A 16,958-nucleotide genomic window follows, 5' to 3' on the forward strand; every position below is an offset into this window, starting at 1 on the left:
GGTTTTCTTGCCTTTTTTTAGGAAATGAGTCCTAGATGGCTGCTTTTGTCCTCATGTCCATTCTTTTCTGGATGTCATCTGAATTCATTTTCTACTTTCACTCTGATTTTAAAGAGAGGCAGATCATGATGCTCTGCAAATTTCATGAAAGCTGATGTCAGGGTGGAAGACAGGAACCCAAAATAGTGGTAAGAAAATAATCTCTGCCAATGGATTATGTGGTACCAACACATTGGAGAAACAGAACATCCATAGGCTGATCACCTGCAATGAGCATCTGTCTTAGGAGATGTGGGGACAGATGGTTTGAGGGGTTACACAGGGTTGTTTCTGCCAAGTCATTTACAAAAGGTGTCAGATTATGTTGTATGAGCTGATACAAAGATTAATAGCCAAACTTTTGCCTTTTGCTTGGAAAGCACATTTGTTTTTACCTCTTGTAATAAACACCAACAAGTAGTAAATTTTTAAGTGAGCTGTTACACACTTTTGTCACTTATGAACTTGACAGCACAGACGGAGGCCAGGTCTTGGATTCTGGGCAGGGAGGAGTTGTGCTAAGACCAGTTGGTACAGCAGAATCAGCTCAGAGCCTGTGCCTGCCCCACCATGGTGATCCAGCTGCCAGGTCATTCTGCTCCTAAAAAATCCCCTAGAAGTAGAAAAGCAGAAAATGGATTTTGAAAGGACTCTTTTCTCTGAAGTAAGAGTTATTTACAGCATTTAAAGGGATTATGAGAAATGAAACTCTCTTTTAAAAATACATTCAAACACTGCAGGCTTCCAGCTGCCCTTAACAAGAAACTTCATCTAAAAATAATTTTCTAAACTGTGCTTCCAAGAATCAAAGATTCGCATCTGTCAGAGCTATAAATTTTTCCTCTTTTACACTTCCCTTTTTTTTGTCTAGGAAGGCTGAGAGAGGCATGTGGAATTAGTTATTGTCAATTTTGGTTTGCTAGTAGGGATTCTCTCCTGACACAAAACTGAGGCTTTTACTGTGTCCATAGCTCCAGCAGCTTGAGGAGAACATGCATGAATCAGCAAATTGGATGGAAATTGCATCTTCCACTGTGGTGATACAGTGGCATACCACTGCTGTGCCCCAGAGAGCTGAGTGTTACTACCTAAAAGCCAGGCACAAGTCAAGTACCTTCATTTCCTGGCTGTGTATGTGCCACCTGGTCTGTTTAGGGCAGTGGGTGAGGAAAGGACCTGGAAACCTCTCTGATTTGATGCTCAGAGCCAGGACAGACTTACCTTGCTGCCTTTCCACGTGCCATAAATTAGAGCACGAGCAATTGGTCCTTCGACTTTGCTCCTCTCTGCTGCACAATAAACCAAGGGGAAGGCCTGCTCAAACAACAGGCACAAGGTGCCACCAGCTGCCTGCCTTTTAGTCGCCGCTCTCCTCCAGGTAGGGATTAATTCCCAATTGAGGGAAAGCTGCCTCTGCCACCCAGGCTGAGCTCTTGCCCTCGGACGTCTGCTGGGCGGGGGGCAGCGGCATCGGGCCGCGGCTTTCCATCCGTGTTTGCTTTCCGGGCGTGGGTGCCAAGCACGGCGGACTGGAAAGGTAAGTTGGGTGGCTTTTCTGCGGGAGACAAAGCCCGACCTGCTGCTCCAGCTCCCGCGGGGCCCGGGGCGCAGGGAGGGCGCTGGCAGGGTGAGCCGGGCACAGCCAGGGGGTGCGGGTAAGGTAAGCGAGGCACCGGCGAGCACGGGGCACAGGAGGGCCGCTGGGGGACTGGCAGGGAGAGTGGGGCGCTGGTGGGAGCCGGGGAGCAGCGAGGGTAAGCGGGGCAGTGGTGGGGGCCGGGGAGCAGCGAGGGTAAGGGGGCAGTGGCAGGGCCCGCGGCCAGCAGGCGGGCAGGGCTGGGACGGTTCTCCGGAGGAGGAGTCACCAGCGGTGCAGGTGGAGGAGGGCACGGGGGATGCAGAGACAGGTGCACGGCAGCCAGACTCCCTCCCGGAGGAGCCCCAAAGGGTGAGTGGGGCTCTGGGGGGGTGCACAGCAGCTGGGGGAAACCCCACAAATCAGAGTTGACCCAGCCGTTGGTTCTGAGCACCTGTGGGAGCCGCTGGGAGGGCAGAGCCTCCGCTAAGAGCCCTGTGCCTGCGTCATCCACTCCTCCAGATGGGCTTCAGAGAGGGCTCGATGCTGCCCTGCCGCGATTTGTAGCTGTGTGCTGTAGGTCCTTCCCCCTGAGTGGCCTGATGGTGGTGTGGAGAGGCTGGTCCCGTGAATAACCCGGGTGTCCTGGCTTTATCGGATAGCAATCAGGAGGATTGCTCCTGCTCTGGTGGGGCTAAGCGTGGATGCTCCCCTCCTCAGGATGTGGGTCAAGGATCTCAGAGGCGGTGCTGGGGAGCTGTGAGGGCTCACCTGTCCCTCCTGACTTGCTTCACCCCACAGGGGGCTGCCACTGAGGTGGGGATTTGTCCAAAGTGCTGCAGGACACAGGTAGGGATGTGAGCTGGGAGTCTGGGCTCTGGCAGTCTGCAGATGGAGAGGAATCCCTGGCAAGGTGAAAGGGCCCATTTGCAGGTGGCCTCCCTGAACACAAGCTTTACTGCTCAGTTTATCTTTTCAGTTCTCACTTAGCATCCTAATATCCCAGGGAGTGCGTGTAACAGGTAGATGCTGTATGGCAGGTACTTGCAAGGTGTCTGAAAACAGGCAGATTGGATATGGCTCAGTCCCATGGAGGAGCTGAATTTTGCAGCTGGTATTATTCTCGGTGTCTCCTTGCTGCCTTTGTTTTGGAAGCAAATGGCTCTCTAACTGCATTGAATTGCCTGACTACCTTGCACGGCCGGGATCTAATTACCTGTGGAGCTGGGAGCCCTGTCTGTGAGCGGCACCGAGGCTTTTGCTTTTAATGACTTGTTCTGCAATGTTCAGAGTGTGACAATGTCGGGGAGGCTGCCAGGACTGGCTGTCGGTGCCACCGTGCTCGCACCACGATGGCTGGGAAAGTTAATAGGAGATGGGATGTCTTGGGCCAAGCATCTGTGGCACAGCACTGGGCTGGAAAACAGAATAGATGAGTCTAGTGAAGAGCACAGCTCTCTGCCATGTCTTGGGGAGTAAGCTGGATCATTAAAAAGTGACTAGAAAAACACAGCTAGAAAGAGTAAGCTTTTCAAGAGTGAGTTTTCATCCTGCTCTGTCATGATGCTCTGGCAGAGGCAAAGCGTGGCCAAATGCAGCCATTTAGCCCCAGCCAGCAGCAGGGCAGCCCCCAGAAAGATTGAGGAGTGGTTGGGGAACGAGGCACAGCTGGACTCTCATCTCCTTCCCTGTGCCACGAGCTATCTCCGTCCTCCTGTTAATGTTTACAAGGCAGTCCGGCAGCATCCAAGTCTGTCCAAAGACCAGCTCCCGCCCCGGCTTTCCCGGGATCCTTTTTCCTGCTGGCCGGGGCAGGAGCACAGGCCGGTGCTAGGGAGGAGGAGCTCGGCTCCCTGCTGGCTGTGTAACACTATCGGCCCGCTGCTGTCCCCGCAGCCAGCTCCAGCTCCGCTCCGCCTCTCGCAGCGCAGGTACTCGCGGTGAGCGGCTGGGGCCTCGCCAGCTGCTGCCCGGGCATCTCCGCTTACACGGGCTGCTGCCAGAGCCGGGGAAAGGTATTTTTAGGGCTGTTGATCTGACACCAGCTGAGTTTGCTCTCCTGTGAGGTTGGGGTTCGGTGAGAGGGCAGAACAGGGAGCTGCAGGGTCAGCTCTTGCTTTGGTTTGTTTTCAGTGTTTAATTGGACCGAGGTCATTCCCTACCACTCTTATCTGTGGCAGGTATTTTTGTGCTTCTCTCCTGTTCATGCTTACAGTTTTACCCCAGGCGATAGTTACCCAGCAGCTAAAATATTTGTTTATTAACAATGCACTGAGAAGCATCTATATTGTTATAGTTCAGCTTGCAGCTTGTTGGGTTTTTAAACCACTATTGTCATACTTGGGGAAAAAGCAGCTTTCCATAGATTAACAAAAAGAAAACCCAAACATGGCAGTTTATGCATCTGTCGGCCTTGAGATATGAAGCTGCCCTATAAATAATTGCTTATTATTAGGTTGGTCCTTGCTGTCTGTAACCACAGGGTACACGGTGTCCGTATGCCCAGCCACCCTCTGCACCAGGAATGCTCAGTGCCTTGGGGCAGCCAGCTTTGAGGAGCACACACTGAGCAGGGAGATGCCATAGCTCTGCCTCTGGCATGGCAGGCTTGCTCCCCTGTGCTTAATTTGGGTGCAGGAGGAACTGCTGGCTGTCCTTCAGGTCTTGGGGTTGGCACTACTGGCACTGTGACACTCCCACAATCCCAAAATGACTGGGTGAAGAACGTGGGTGACACCAAATGTCTGGTTTCTTGGGCAGCCCCAGGCTTTCCACCAGCAGGCCACACAGGATAAAAGGAGCCACGTTTGGGGGGGGACTTGGTGTTTTCTGGGCTCCCAAGGAAGATGACACAAGTATCCTGATGGCTTGTTGTAAAGGACTCTTTATTATCCTGGGTGAGGGATTGGTTTGACCCTTAAGTCTCTGTTTTCTGATGGAAAAGTTGCACAGATCATTCCCTTTCAGGTAGGAGTGATTCCTGAGAAAGAAAGGAGAAAAGCTGGGAAGGAGAAGTGTGTCTTTTGGGAGGCATGGGAACTGCATAGACCTCTTCAGGGAAAAGAGGGTCTGCTTCTGAAGGATATTTGCATTTTCCTGCTGGGAGAAGCAAACACAATCATGGCAAAGGGGCTGGTTTGGGTGAAGGACACCCTGGGGAGGAGATAAACCTCACAGGAGGTTTGTACGTGCTGTGTGGGCTGGGAAATCTGCTGGGACCTTCCCTGTCCTGCACCACTGCCCTTCCCTCTCCCTCCCTGCAGATGAGTAATGCCACACGTGCTGTGCCCTCTCCTGTGGCACCTGGCACACCGGGGCCTGGCACAGCAGCCAGGCTGGCCTCAGCCCCACCATTCTCAGCTGTTGCCCTGCTCATGGCCGCCCACAACACCTCCCAGGAGGACCAGCAGCTTTTCCTGACCACCACAGCAGCACAGGTCATCTCTGGCATCTTCGTGTGGTCAGCACTCATCGTCACCTTCCACCAGGTATGGGCTGCAGCAGATGTGGGACTCAGCACAGGGGTTGACATGAGAGCAAAACTATTGATTGCCCCCAAGTCCATTGCAAATTACTCAGCTCCTGGGTAAGTATTTCTTCCTGTTGCTGCCCAGAGGTGATCTCCCTGCTGTCAGGAGCCTGGTGCTGGCAGCTCATAAGGATGGACTTTGCCCACTCTCCCCAGGTGTTTGCCAGAGCCAGGAGAGGCTGCAGGGATTGGCACTGCCCAGAGGCAACACCCAGTGGGGCATTTGGAGTGTTTGGGGTGCCCAGCACCAGCTGCCTTGAGGCATTCCCTGGGTGGGCATGGTTTAGGGGCTGTGCAGGTCCATGCTGCTGAAGGCAGCCCTGGGGCAAGCAGCTGTCTCCAAGCACTGGGATGGGGCTGCACAGGGGAGGGCACATTCCTCACACAGCCCAGGGAAGGAACCTGATTTCCACATGTTTTCATGCAAGGGATGGGCCCAGGGACTGGGATGGAGCCTGCTGTGTGTGTTCACTGAGATGGGTCTGTGGTGGGAAGCTGGCAGAGCTCTCACCCCAGAGAGGAGGGCTAGCACTGTGCTTTGGAAGCTCCCATCCTGACCTGTGGCAGCCACAACTCTGCATGCTGGGCACTTTGCAGATCTACACACACCTGAGGAATTACACCATCCCCAAGGAGCAGCGCTACATCATCCGCATCCTCTTCATCGTGCCTGTCTACGCCTTCGACTCCTGGCTCAGCCTCCTCCTCCTCGGCAGCCACCAGTACTACGTCTACTTCGACTCGGTGCGGGACTGCTATGAAGGTGAGCACAGCATCTGCTCAGCAGGCAGGCTGAAGGCAAAGCAGGGCTCTCAACCTGCTGACCTGTCTCTGGAGTCCCTTGGGTTGTGAAGTAGCAATTCTCCATTTCTTCCACTTCCCACTCTCCCTTCCTCCATGAAGAAGTTTTCCCCTTCCTTCTCTGTCGGCAGCAGGGAGGGGATGCCCCACACACAAACACGAGGTGCTGCCTTTCAGACACAGGCTTGGAGGGACCCCAGCACCACAGTCCTGGGAAAGAGGTTTTCTGGCTGCCTGGGGGGGGTAGAAGTACAGCTTTTCTAAAACACAAGGCAGATATACCCAAGAAACTGGGGAGTTGGGGTGTGTTGAAGTGCAAAGGAAACTTGTCAGGATTAAGGTTGTTTTTCTACCTTGGTCCTCTCTTCCTCAGGAATTAAGTTGTGTGGGCATTTGCATTACTTCAGGTTTGGTGTATATGAAAAATAAGTGGGGGGATGTCCAAGAAAACTGTTCAGGACCCGCTGCTTGCTGGCCACCAGCCATTTTTGCTGCCCTTTAGCAATTTTGAGGTACTTCCATGCAGATGGTCCCTGGATAGACTGTGTGTGCCCAGAGGAGCTGCTGTGTCTGTAATGAACTCTGTGCACATAGTGCAATGTGTCTGACTCCACTTTGAAGTTGAATAGATTTGACCTGCTGCTCCTCTCACTGGGCTCCCACCCCCCAGCATCCCAAATCTTGATGCAGTGCCAGCTTGGATGAGGAAACACCTGAGCAGGAAGAAATGTGAGATGAAACAACCCCCTCCAGGACTTCCATCAGCACTGCTGATCCTGTCTGCCCTTGCCTTGGCAGCTTTTGTGATTTACAGCTTCCTGAGCCTGTGCTTCGAGTACCTCGGAGGGGAGAGCACCATCATGACAGAGATCCGAGGGAAGCCCATTGCGTAAGTCCCAGCATCCTGAGAGTTCCTCCTCCACCCACTTTCCCCACCCAGCACCCCCAATGGCATCCCCTTGCCTTCTGCTTCCAGGTCCAGCTGCTTTTATGGGACCTGCTGCCTTCAGGGTATGTCCTACTCCATCGGGTTCCTGCGCTTCTGCAAGCAGGTGGGTACCCCGTGGGGAGCATCGACTCCACTTCCCTCAGATGAGGGTTCTCTGAGAGGCAGGTTCCTTCCCCACTGCCCTGCCAAGGGGGCTTAGCTTCATTATTCACTTAAGATGCTGTATTTGGAGGCTTTTTTCCTCTGAGGGAGGCAGGTCACCAGCTTGCTGGCACCTGGCCAGCAGCAAGGCTGCTTGCTGTCCTTGCCTCTGACTCACTGCTGAGTCAGGGTCTCCTCCCACTGCAGAGCTCAGATTGCCATCTCTGTCCAGTCCCAGGTTAGCCTGGACGCTGTCTCACTCTCCAGGACTGCACTGTGGGCTGAATCCTGTCACCTGTCTGTCCCCAAGCCCTCTGGTCCCCCCACCTTGGACTGACTATGCTGCCTTTTGAGAGCTGCCTTCTGGAAGCCCCACTCCCTTGTGCTGGTTCATATTTCACCCCAGAGCACTGCTCCCTCCTCTGTGTGTGTCCCCGGAGCAGAGGGGTGGGATGTCCTGCTGCCCATGGGACACTGTGTCTCTCCCCTGTGCAGGCCACGCTGCAGTTCTGCATTGTGAAACCCCTCATGGCAATTGTCACCATCATCCTGCAGGCGTTTGGGAAGTACCACGATGGAGACTTCAAGTGAGGATGCTGGGTGGGGCGGGGGGTGAATGGGAGAGGATGGATCCCTGCTCCATCACCAGTGTGTCCTGCCAGTCTCCCCAGGAAGCTGCTCCATGGATAGTGAGAGCACTGTGAGCCCAAAGTGCTGGGGAACAGAGACTCACTGCCCCCAAACAATAAAGGGATAAAACTCCTGTAAGCCACAATAAATAAAATAATAAATTAAAAAGTTAATAAAATGAGGTCCCATCAGCAGAGAAGAAGCTGTTACCTCTGCCCTGCTCCCCCTCCTGGGCTGTGTTCTCCCCCACAGCAAAGCTATGCACCCTCCCCTTCCCCATTGATCTCTCTTTGCCCTCAGCTGCACTTGCTTTGCTTCCCACAGCCCAGGGCAGCAGCTCTCTCTCTCTCTCTCTGCCTGCAGTGTCCACAGTGGATATCTCTACATCACCATCATCTACAACTTCTCTGTCAGCCTGGCCCTTTATGCCCTTTTCCTCTTCTACTTCGCCACCATGGACCTGCTGCGCCCCTTTGAGCCAGTCCTCAAGTTCATCACCATCAAGGCCGTCATCTTCCTCTCCTTCTGGCAAGGTGGGTCCCACAATGGACACCCTGTGCTTCTCCTCCCATAGCCCCACCTGGATCAGGGGTGCAGGAGCAGAACTGATCCCTCTCCCTTCCCCCACACAGGGACTCTGCTGGCAATACTGGAGAAATGTGGGGTGATCCCTGAAGTTCAGATCATCGACGGGAAGGAGGTGGGAGCTGGGACAGTGGCTGCTGGCTACCAGAACTTCATCATCTGCATTGAAATGTTCTTCGCTTCCATTGCCCTGCGCTACGCATTCACCTGCCACGTGTACAGGGAGAAGAAAGAAAACTCAACAGGTAACTCTTCCTCACTTCTTCCTTTCTGCAATACTAAGGAAAGAGGAAACCTCCCTTATTTTATTAGTACCCCATTACCAATGGGATGCTAAAAGCTACAAGAGGAATTTCTTTACCCTGTACCCGTGCATTTCTTCTCCCTCTTCCCTCCTGACACCCACAAGCTAAAACAATGGGGCATGTAAGGAGACCTTGGTGTGGCTGGGCAGGATTAGGGGATGGTGGTATTACCCACATGCTCTTGGAGAGGATCTATCCTTTGGAACATGGAGCTGGGATTGCCTTCCTTCTCCTTGGAACCACAAGCTGACATGGCCCACAATGAGCCCCTGATCTCAAATCTCTAAGTAGAAGTGTCTTGGATCACTTGTGCTCATTGACTGTCTGCTGTCCCATCACCCTCCTGCCCTCCCTGTTTTGCAGCAAACCTCGCCCCGATGCAGAGCATCTCGAGTGGGCTGAAGGAGACCATCAGCCCCCAGGACATCGTGCAGGATGCCATCCACAACTTCTCACCTGCGTACCAGCACTACACCCAGCAGTCGATGCAGGAGGCAGAGTGCAAAGCGCCGGGGGACAACGGGCACGTGGCCTCCAAGATAGAGGGACAGAGCAGCAGGAAGAGCAAAAACATTGAAAAGAGAATGCTCATACTGTCAGATGAGGAGCTGTAGGAGGTATCAGAAGAGCCACTGACACTGAAGAGGTTTTAACCCATGCAGAAGGGAGGTGTCTTGAGACTGAGAGAGCCTGGGCTAATCAGAATACTGAGAAGCCAGGAACTCTATCCAAAAAGCCAGTCTCTCAAAGGGAAGATGCAATAACCCAGAAAAGGTTAAGTGAAATAGTGCCAGCTTCTGCTGTCATGGATGAAGCTGTGTTGGACCCTGTGTTGCAGCCTGGGCTTTGCTGCCCCACTGCTGCTGTCTCTCTGCCAGCCCTGTGCCAATGCTGGAGGATGCCAGGCAGGGAGGGGAGCCGGGGTGCAGGACGGACCAGCCGCCCTCGCCCTACTCTTACCTCCAAGCAGTGCTGAGAGGCCTGAGAGAAATGCTTTTCTCAGCACAGTTCTGCTCTAGTTTCTCCCAATTTGAGTAAAAAATTATCTCCAAGGGCTCCGTGGAGAAAACCAGCCCAGGAAGGTGACTTCGCTTCACCTCAAAACCCGGTAAAGGTTGAAAGACGTCATTCCTTATTTTTACATCTTTCCCCCTCTCCTTCTCACAGCAAAGCTTATAGAGATGTGCAAAAGACCTTTACCATGGAGAAGGAGTAAGTCATCCTCTTCTCCCTCCAGATGTGGATGCAGCTGTCCAAGTAACTCCCCCGGGAGTGTGGCAGGACCTCACTGGGACTAACCAGAGGTCTGCAGCTGCGTTTCTGAGAGCTGCCGGTGACAGAAGTGCTTGTTTATGTCTAATCCAGTTTATCTCTGAATGGATCAGAAGTTAAAAGGGATTCCAGCTTCCTTATCAGAATCTTTATTAGGGAACCAGACTGTGACTGGTGGTGGTAGGAATTCACTTACTGGGAACTGTCTGTTCCTCCTAACCCTTCACTATTCCTGGGCTTTGCCTGGCCTGTGGGAGGGCAAGCAGGAGCTGAGCCCAGCTGGGTGACCATGGTGAGGGTAGAGAGGTGCTGAGGGATGTTGCCATGTGAGGCAAGACCACAGGCAAGGGAAGACTGTGTATGGAGGGATGGTCTTTGTATCAAGTGATGTTGAGTTCATATCCTTCTGTTAAGACTTCTCCTTTCTTCTCCAATTTTTAGTCTAATTTCTATTCTCCTGTTAATGAGATGATCCCTGGGAATGAGCTTAGGCACTGGTTGTGCTGTTGTCTGGGATGGTCGCTGGCTAGTGGAAGGATGAAGGCAAATCTGTAGCCTCAGGTCTGCAGTCATGTGGCAAACAAACCAATGGATAAGGCTTGGAGCCCTTTTAAACACAACTCATAGAATTTGGATCTTTTTTTTCCCCTGCTCTTAAGCGGCAAAATGTAAATCACAACACAAAATTATTTATTTTTTTTTCTAATAAACAGCAATTTCTAGCACAGAGCAAGCAAGCATTTTCACTGAGCTCAGCAAGCAAAGCCCACGATCTGCCTGTTCCTGCTATAATGCTGATGCTCTTAAGCTTAACGTCCTCCCTGCCCCTCAATGCTGGCCCAGCAGAAATACCTGCACACGCAGCATCCTGCACATTTTGGCATTCCTACAGGATTTGTGCTCATCTTTTTCACTCCACAAAGAACGTGCGTGTCTCCCGCTTCCTCTCCTTGCACAGCCCCTCTTCCAACCCTCACCTAAGCTGGTTCAGAGGTGCTGGATCTGGTTTAGCTAAGCTAAGCCCAGACTCCAGCACCAATAGGACAAGCTCTGTTTATTATTATTATTCTTATTGGAGAAATCTTACCATGCTATAGCCCAGACTCCACATGAGCAACCTATAGCTCAGCCAGTCCTGCAAGTCCCTCTGGTCCAAAGGAGCACTGCTCATACCTGCTCAGCTGGTGAGACTGCTGCCACTTTTCCTGCAAGGAGGTCCATAAACAAGAGCCAGATGCTGTGCACATCCAGGCATTCATCCAGGATCCTGCACATCCTGGGAGCCAGACTGTCCTGCATAGAAAGTGCAGCCTCAGTACTCAGGGACAAGGCTGCTTGGCTTTGTAATGCAGCCAGCACAGAAGCAGGGACATCTCAGCTGAACATCTTGGTCTTCACCCCTCTGGGAGAGGACAGCCACAGCTGCAGGAACAGAGGCTGCTCTGGCTCCTGGGGTGAGGACAGACTGCAAAGGTGATGATGGCACATCTGCTGGTGCTCTCACAGCCGCTGAGATAAAGACTTGCACAAGAACACAGCAAGAACCGTGGTTGTACTTCATTGCACAAATGATCGACTCCGGTGCATAATGGGCTGCCTCCACTGCTCTGCCAGCAGGTGCAATTCCCAATGCAGACAATAACATTTGCCTATTTATGTCAAGCCCTGATTACTGTATTATATGTAAAACAGATCTTTCTTGCAAGCCAAACAAGGGGGGGAAGAAAAAAAAAAGTCAGCTGTGACTCATGCAAGTCGGCAGTGTGATACCAGCCTGAAGGAGCCGTGCTGGGCTGGACACCAGCTGGCTGCCGCGACAGCAACAGCAGGCACCCTCCGTGCTCCAGCCTGGGCCTCCTGCTCATCCTTCTTCTTGGAGAGGGGAGAGAGGCAAGAGCTGATGGCTCAGGCTGGGCACTGTCATGGCCCTCAAAGCCTCAGGCTGTCAAAAGGCATCCATGGGGAACAGAAATGCCAACGCCGGTGTAGGCTGGACGCCGTCTCCTCTGCTCACGCGTCTCCTCCACCTCCTCAACAAGGACACGGGGAAAGCTGGCGGCGAGCACACGGGTGACCTACACAGGAGCCTGCTGTGCCTGGAGCCACGCCAGCAGGCAGCCCGGGAGGAACAGGCGTCTCTCACTGCCAGCAGCAGGCTCCAGTGGTCGGCAGATTTGTTTTCCCGTTGTCGCTTGTCCTCGGGCTTTCCCCAAGGACAAGGCTGAGCTGCAGCTATCGGATCTCCTGGTGTTTTTTGGGCTTGGATCAGGCAGGTTTACACCCCACTCATGTCAGGGATGATCATCACAGCAAACCCTGCCACTGCACCTGCAGGAGCTGAGGCTGACCTCTCTAAAAGCAGAGGGGAAGGAAGGCAGTCACTGGCCTCATAGCAGAGGCAGCTCTCATGCATGGCTGCTCGCTGCACAGCACCCAGTCAGAGACAGACACTTCTTTTTTGGGGTGCACTCACCAACAAGTCCCTGGGCCCAGCTGATGACAGGCACCAGACTGCCAGACCTGTGCCAGAGAGCAGGATTTGTGCTTTTGCCACCCTGTTCACAGCGACCTTCTATGCTCCTCCCCTATGCATAGTAAATGTTGAGTTTCCTTTCACTTCTGAATCTTCACCTGGCCCATTCCTGATGCCCTTTTCCTCCTGAACTGTGGGCTGCCTCCACTAATGCTCCTCTATCCCTCCAACAGTCACAACTGGCCCACCTCCCTGTCCCCTCTGTTGTCACCATCTCCTCACTGCAGTGACTCCAGGCAGGAGCCAAAGCAGCTGATGATGCTTTTTTTGCTCAGCACAGAGACTGCCATCACCCTCAGGCTTCACCCACGTGCCTGCTCAGCCAAGCCTGCCTGGCCCCACCTAATGCCCATCCATTACCTGCTGACACACAAAGCCTTGCAGCCCTGCTCCTCTTCACTTTGCTCTACCTCTTCATTCCAGCTTTGGCCAACATGCCCATGTGTCTCCAACCTACTGCCTCAACACAGGCCAAGTGTTTTACCCCCTTCAGCTGTTCCCTCAAGAATTTCTACCATTTGAAATAGGGAATTAAAGCCAACACAACCCCTGAAAGCTCACTGGCACAAGGTAGCACCTTTTTAAAAGCCCCAACAGGGAAAAGCAAAAAGATGGAGTATTGATGTAAGGGGTTAAAGCAGTTTATTCACAAGCAGTCACACAGGGAAACCATGAAGGGATATTTCGCAACCCAAAGGAAGAGAGAGGAGTGTCTCTCTCCAGCACTTCCAGACAGGTCACAGTGTCTCCAAGCCACAAGTGGCTTTGCTCAGCATCACAACTACAGGCAGGTGCCTGCTGAGCTGTCAGTCCTGCTTGTGGTAACACAGACATCCCCTGATGGTGCACAAAGACAGAGCCCCTGGGTCAGGAACAGGCACATGTGGTCTGAGCACGGCATCGACCGGACAAACAGCTCGGACAACAGCTATCCCTGGAGCACATTCCAAGTGTCCCAAGAAAGCACCACAGCAAGGCTGAGATGGGCTCCAGGAGGTTGGGTCAGATGATTGCAAAAGCCCAAGGTGCCAACCCACTCACCTTAGCCCAGCCTGCCTCCAAAAAACACACTGCTCACCGCAGCCGGGTGCTGCGCTGGGGACAGGCAGCAAAAAACCCGAGGAAAACACTCCACTGGAGATCAATTCAGGCTCCAAAACGCTGACCATAGACCAGGGCAAGTCTGAAACCAGAAAATGCTTTATTGGAAAGGTACAAAAAAACCAGTCACTGCAGCTAAATTTACAGCAATAAATTACGTCGTGGCTGTCAAGAGAAGTAATGGACACATACACAGGGCTATTCGCCTTACAAACAGGAATCCACATTGCTTGGTATATCAATAATTTATTTTATAATAAAAAAGCAGCACAAAAATAAATATTGAAATGAAATTACTGAGTAACCACAGAGGATAGAATGAGCTGGTGATAAAAAACAACTTAAAACAGAAGACTTCTATCATTAAAAAAATGAAAGCAAGTATCCACCATCTACGGAAACACCCCAGCAGACTGAAATACAGACGAAGGAAAACAAATCCACATTACAAAAGTTTTTCGGTTTTGTTTTGTTTCTTTTTTTTTTCTTTTTTTTTTTTTTTTTTTTTTTTTTTTTTAAATAAAAACAATCATGACAATGAAGTTTAAATGATTCGAGAGAGAAAAAACTGCCACCTTCTCCTCCTCCCCAGGTCTGAGCCATCCCGTGGCACAGCTCACATCTGCCCCAGCCCAGTGCCAGCGCCTCGTCCCTCCCACCGTCCCGGAGCTGCCGTGGCACCCAGGTCTCTGCACTTTGTGGTCTCCTCCTGGCAGATGTAGAGCTGGGCAGGAGCAGAGATGCTGCCTTGTTTCAAAGGGATCTGGAGCTGCCCTGAAGGGAAAGGTTCCCCACTCCCAACAGAGAGCACAGCGAACACATCTACGAGAACAGAGGAGTCCCTTCCCGACGCCTTCGTCTTGTCCTGCCTCCCACCCAGCCTCGCTTCCCACGTCACACTGCGGATGGGGAGCAACCAAAGAAAGGCCAGGCCCAGGGGAGAGGATCCCAGCACCCAAAAATCAGATCCCCCGCTCCTCCTCAGCAGGGTCAGGGGGACAAACTAAGAGGGGCAGAGAAGGGAGCCATCCAAAGTACTGCAGCAGAGAAACGCGGGAGGTGCGGCTGCGGGACGCGCCCCACGCCGCCCGCTCCCCGCTCGCCCTGGGTGTCAGGCTGGCAAGTGCAGGACGGAGAGAAAAAAAACAAACAAAACAAAACAAAAAAATTAAAACACAACAGAAACAAACCGAACCCCAGAGGAATGCAACGCGACAACCCCAAGCTGGAGGGCCCTCCAGGGAGGAGGGTGGAGGAGCTGGGTCTCCAATGCGATCAACAGCTTTCGGGTCATTCCTCCCTCCACGTTACCTTGCAATTCTGATCCCTCTGTGGAAGTTTAGCCAGGACATTTCATTCTCCTCCAGGTCACCACCCAGGGAGCCCTGGACTGGCAATTTCTTTTAATAAAGATTTACAGTATCAAACTTGGAAAAAAAATTATTTTTTTTCTTTTTTACGAAAAATCTGTACGATAAAATGTATATAATTATATATTTATATATATATTTCTCTCTCTTTAAATATTTCCACGTGGTCCTTATGGATATCCAATATGGATTACCTACCATGGCTATGGTATCAACAGCTTTAACAACACCCAGGCCTCTTGTTCTTTATCGAGTGACCAGAGATTTAAGTGCCTACCAGCACTAAACTAGCAATCACTTGGACAAGCCTTTGGCACCCTTCCAAGAACTGGAAAAAAAAGAAATACTTGGCCACAAGGGAAGTGCCACATAAAGATATGTTTCTCAACTCATTCCAACAGCAAGAAGACCCCAGGAACAAAGTTCAACCTCTGTCCCCTTCAGTGAGACAGGTCTGATTTCCCCGGAGGGGTGTCAAGGGCAGCCAGAGGGTGTTCCTATCTAGCCAGGAATGTTATGGAGCTCTGGAGCTGTTTTAAAGACTGGAAGCATTTGGGCATTTTCAAGTCAACTGGCCTTTTTCAATACAGTTTTCATTTAAAGCCCCAACAGTGCCAGGAGTCTCCATTTTGCCTGTTTTTGGAGGCACCTGTAAGGTCTGGGAAAGTGTCCAATGTCTGTGAGCTGGAGAACATGAGAGGACCAGGAAATGACCGTAACATCTTTCTCTTCCTCAGCTTCTGCTGTGGGAGTCAATAACTGGTACTGATACACAGGACATCGATCTGCCTGTTTGGAGATAGGGAGGGAATGGAGGAGAAATGAGGTAACACTAAGTGCCATCCAAACTCTACATGTTGGAAAATCACTTGAAGAAAACTTCCTTCTCCCCTCCAAAGCGTGTGGGTCTGGCAGGGGGAACGAGCCTTCAGGAAGCATTTCACTGACACCCTTTCTGGCTCAGTAAAGTCACGGATGTCGATGTTGGGGACTGAATGAGAACCAAGTCTGAGGTTTCTCTTTTCATTAACCTATTTCACAAAGGATCCTCCTGGGAAATCCAGAGACTCCGATGACAAGGTGAAAAAAAAAAGAAAAAGCAAGCTAACAACTTCTTCCAAAGACAAGTAGGGCTTCACTAAATTTCTACCAACTTACTGCCATTCAAGGCAAGACAAAGCCTCAAACAACAAATTATACGGGGTGTCAGATGCCAGTTCACTGTCCTCTTTCCAACAACGGTAGCACTTGATTATTCTCTTTCAGTCCAAACCACTTATGAATTCTCCGTGATCTTTGTTCCAGAGCCCAAATTCTCTAAGCTCTTCTCCTCATCTCAAAACCTCAGCAATCTCATTCTCTTCTCTTCTACCTGCATGACAACAGGCATCGTCCATTCCATAAGTCTCTGACCTGCCCTACAAAACACACAGTCCCTTCCCTTTCCCACTTCAAGAAGAAAAAAAAAACAACAACAAAACACACAAACACCAACATAGCTAATTTTTTTTTACAGTGACCTGGAAACATTCATTGTTTCATCACTGCTGCGTGACAGCAGAATCTCTCCTTTCAGCTTCCCAAATCCTGCCCACTGCCAAGCCAGAAATCCCTCTCCCAAACCACTGCTCAGAGCCAAACAAACGACTTCTCCATCCCAATTCTTCTGTCCCCTACACGCACATTGATTTTCCATCCTGCCCTCATTATAACTCACCCACTTGCAAGAGAAAGCATCAAGTTTCAGGGTCACATTCACACAGGTTGTCTGAACACTGAGGGTTGTTCACTGTACTCTTTGGATCCCAAATCCAGCATCTGATGTGCTATGGAGAGGGAAAGACTCTTCCAAGCTCCCATCTGACCTCCCCACAGCCCTTCTCTGATCACCAAGGACCGGTGAGCACAGCTCTCCAGCTAAGGATGCTCAATGCCAACATACCAATGCTTTTGTCAAAGAGGAGACTCTAAACTTCTCTCCTCCTGGCTGAATGCTATTGCCCTCTAGTTACACTTCAGTGCTTTAAAAACATCCTTCCAACATCCTCTGCACAAACCCCTTCTCGCAGTGCTGATCCCAGCAGAACTGTCCCACCTTCTCTCCCAGCCAATTCTGCCTCCACCAGT

The 16,958-nt window shown here is 51.6% G+C and overlaps 1 protein-coding gene across 1 annotated transcript; it reads left to right on the plus strand.

Annotated features, from left to right (window-relative positions):
* The first annotated feature begins 4,863 nt into the window (after nt 1–4,863).
* TMEM184A (transmembrane protein 184A) lies at nt 4,864–9,169 on the plus strand. The gene is made up of 8 exons (XM_030958291.1): nt 4,864–5,103; nt 5,742–5,907; nt 6,744–6,834; nt 6,922–6,997; nt 7,531–7,622; nt 8,029–8,198; nt 8,298–8,495; nt 8,919–9,169. Exons 1-8 carry the CDS (start codon nt 4,879–4,881, stop codon nt 9,167–9,169), a joined length of 1,269 nt encoding a protein of 422 aa, XP_030814151.1. The 5' UTR covers nt 4,864–4,878.
* Nucleotides 9,170–16,958: the final 7,789 nt, after the last annotated feature.

Source organism: Camarhynchus parvulus, chromosome 14 (assembly GCF_901933205.1).
Source record: "Camarhynchus parvulus chromosome 14, STF_HiC, whole genome shotgun sequence".
Taxonomy (NCBI): Eukaryota; Metazoa; Chordata; class Aves; order Passeriformes; family Thraupidae; genus Camarhynchus; species Camarhynchus parvulus.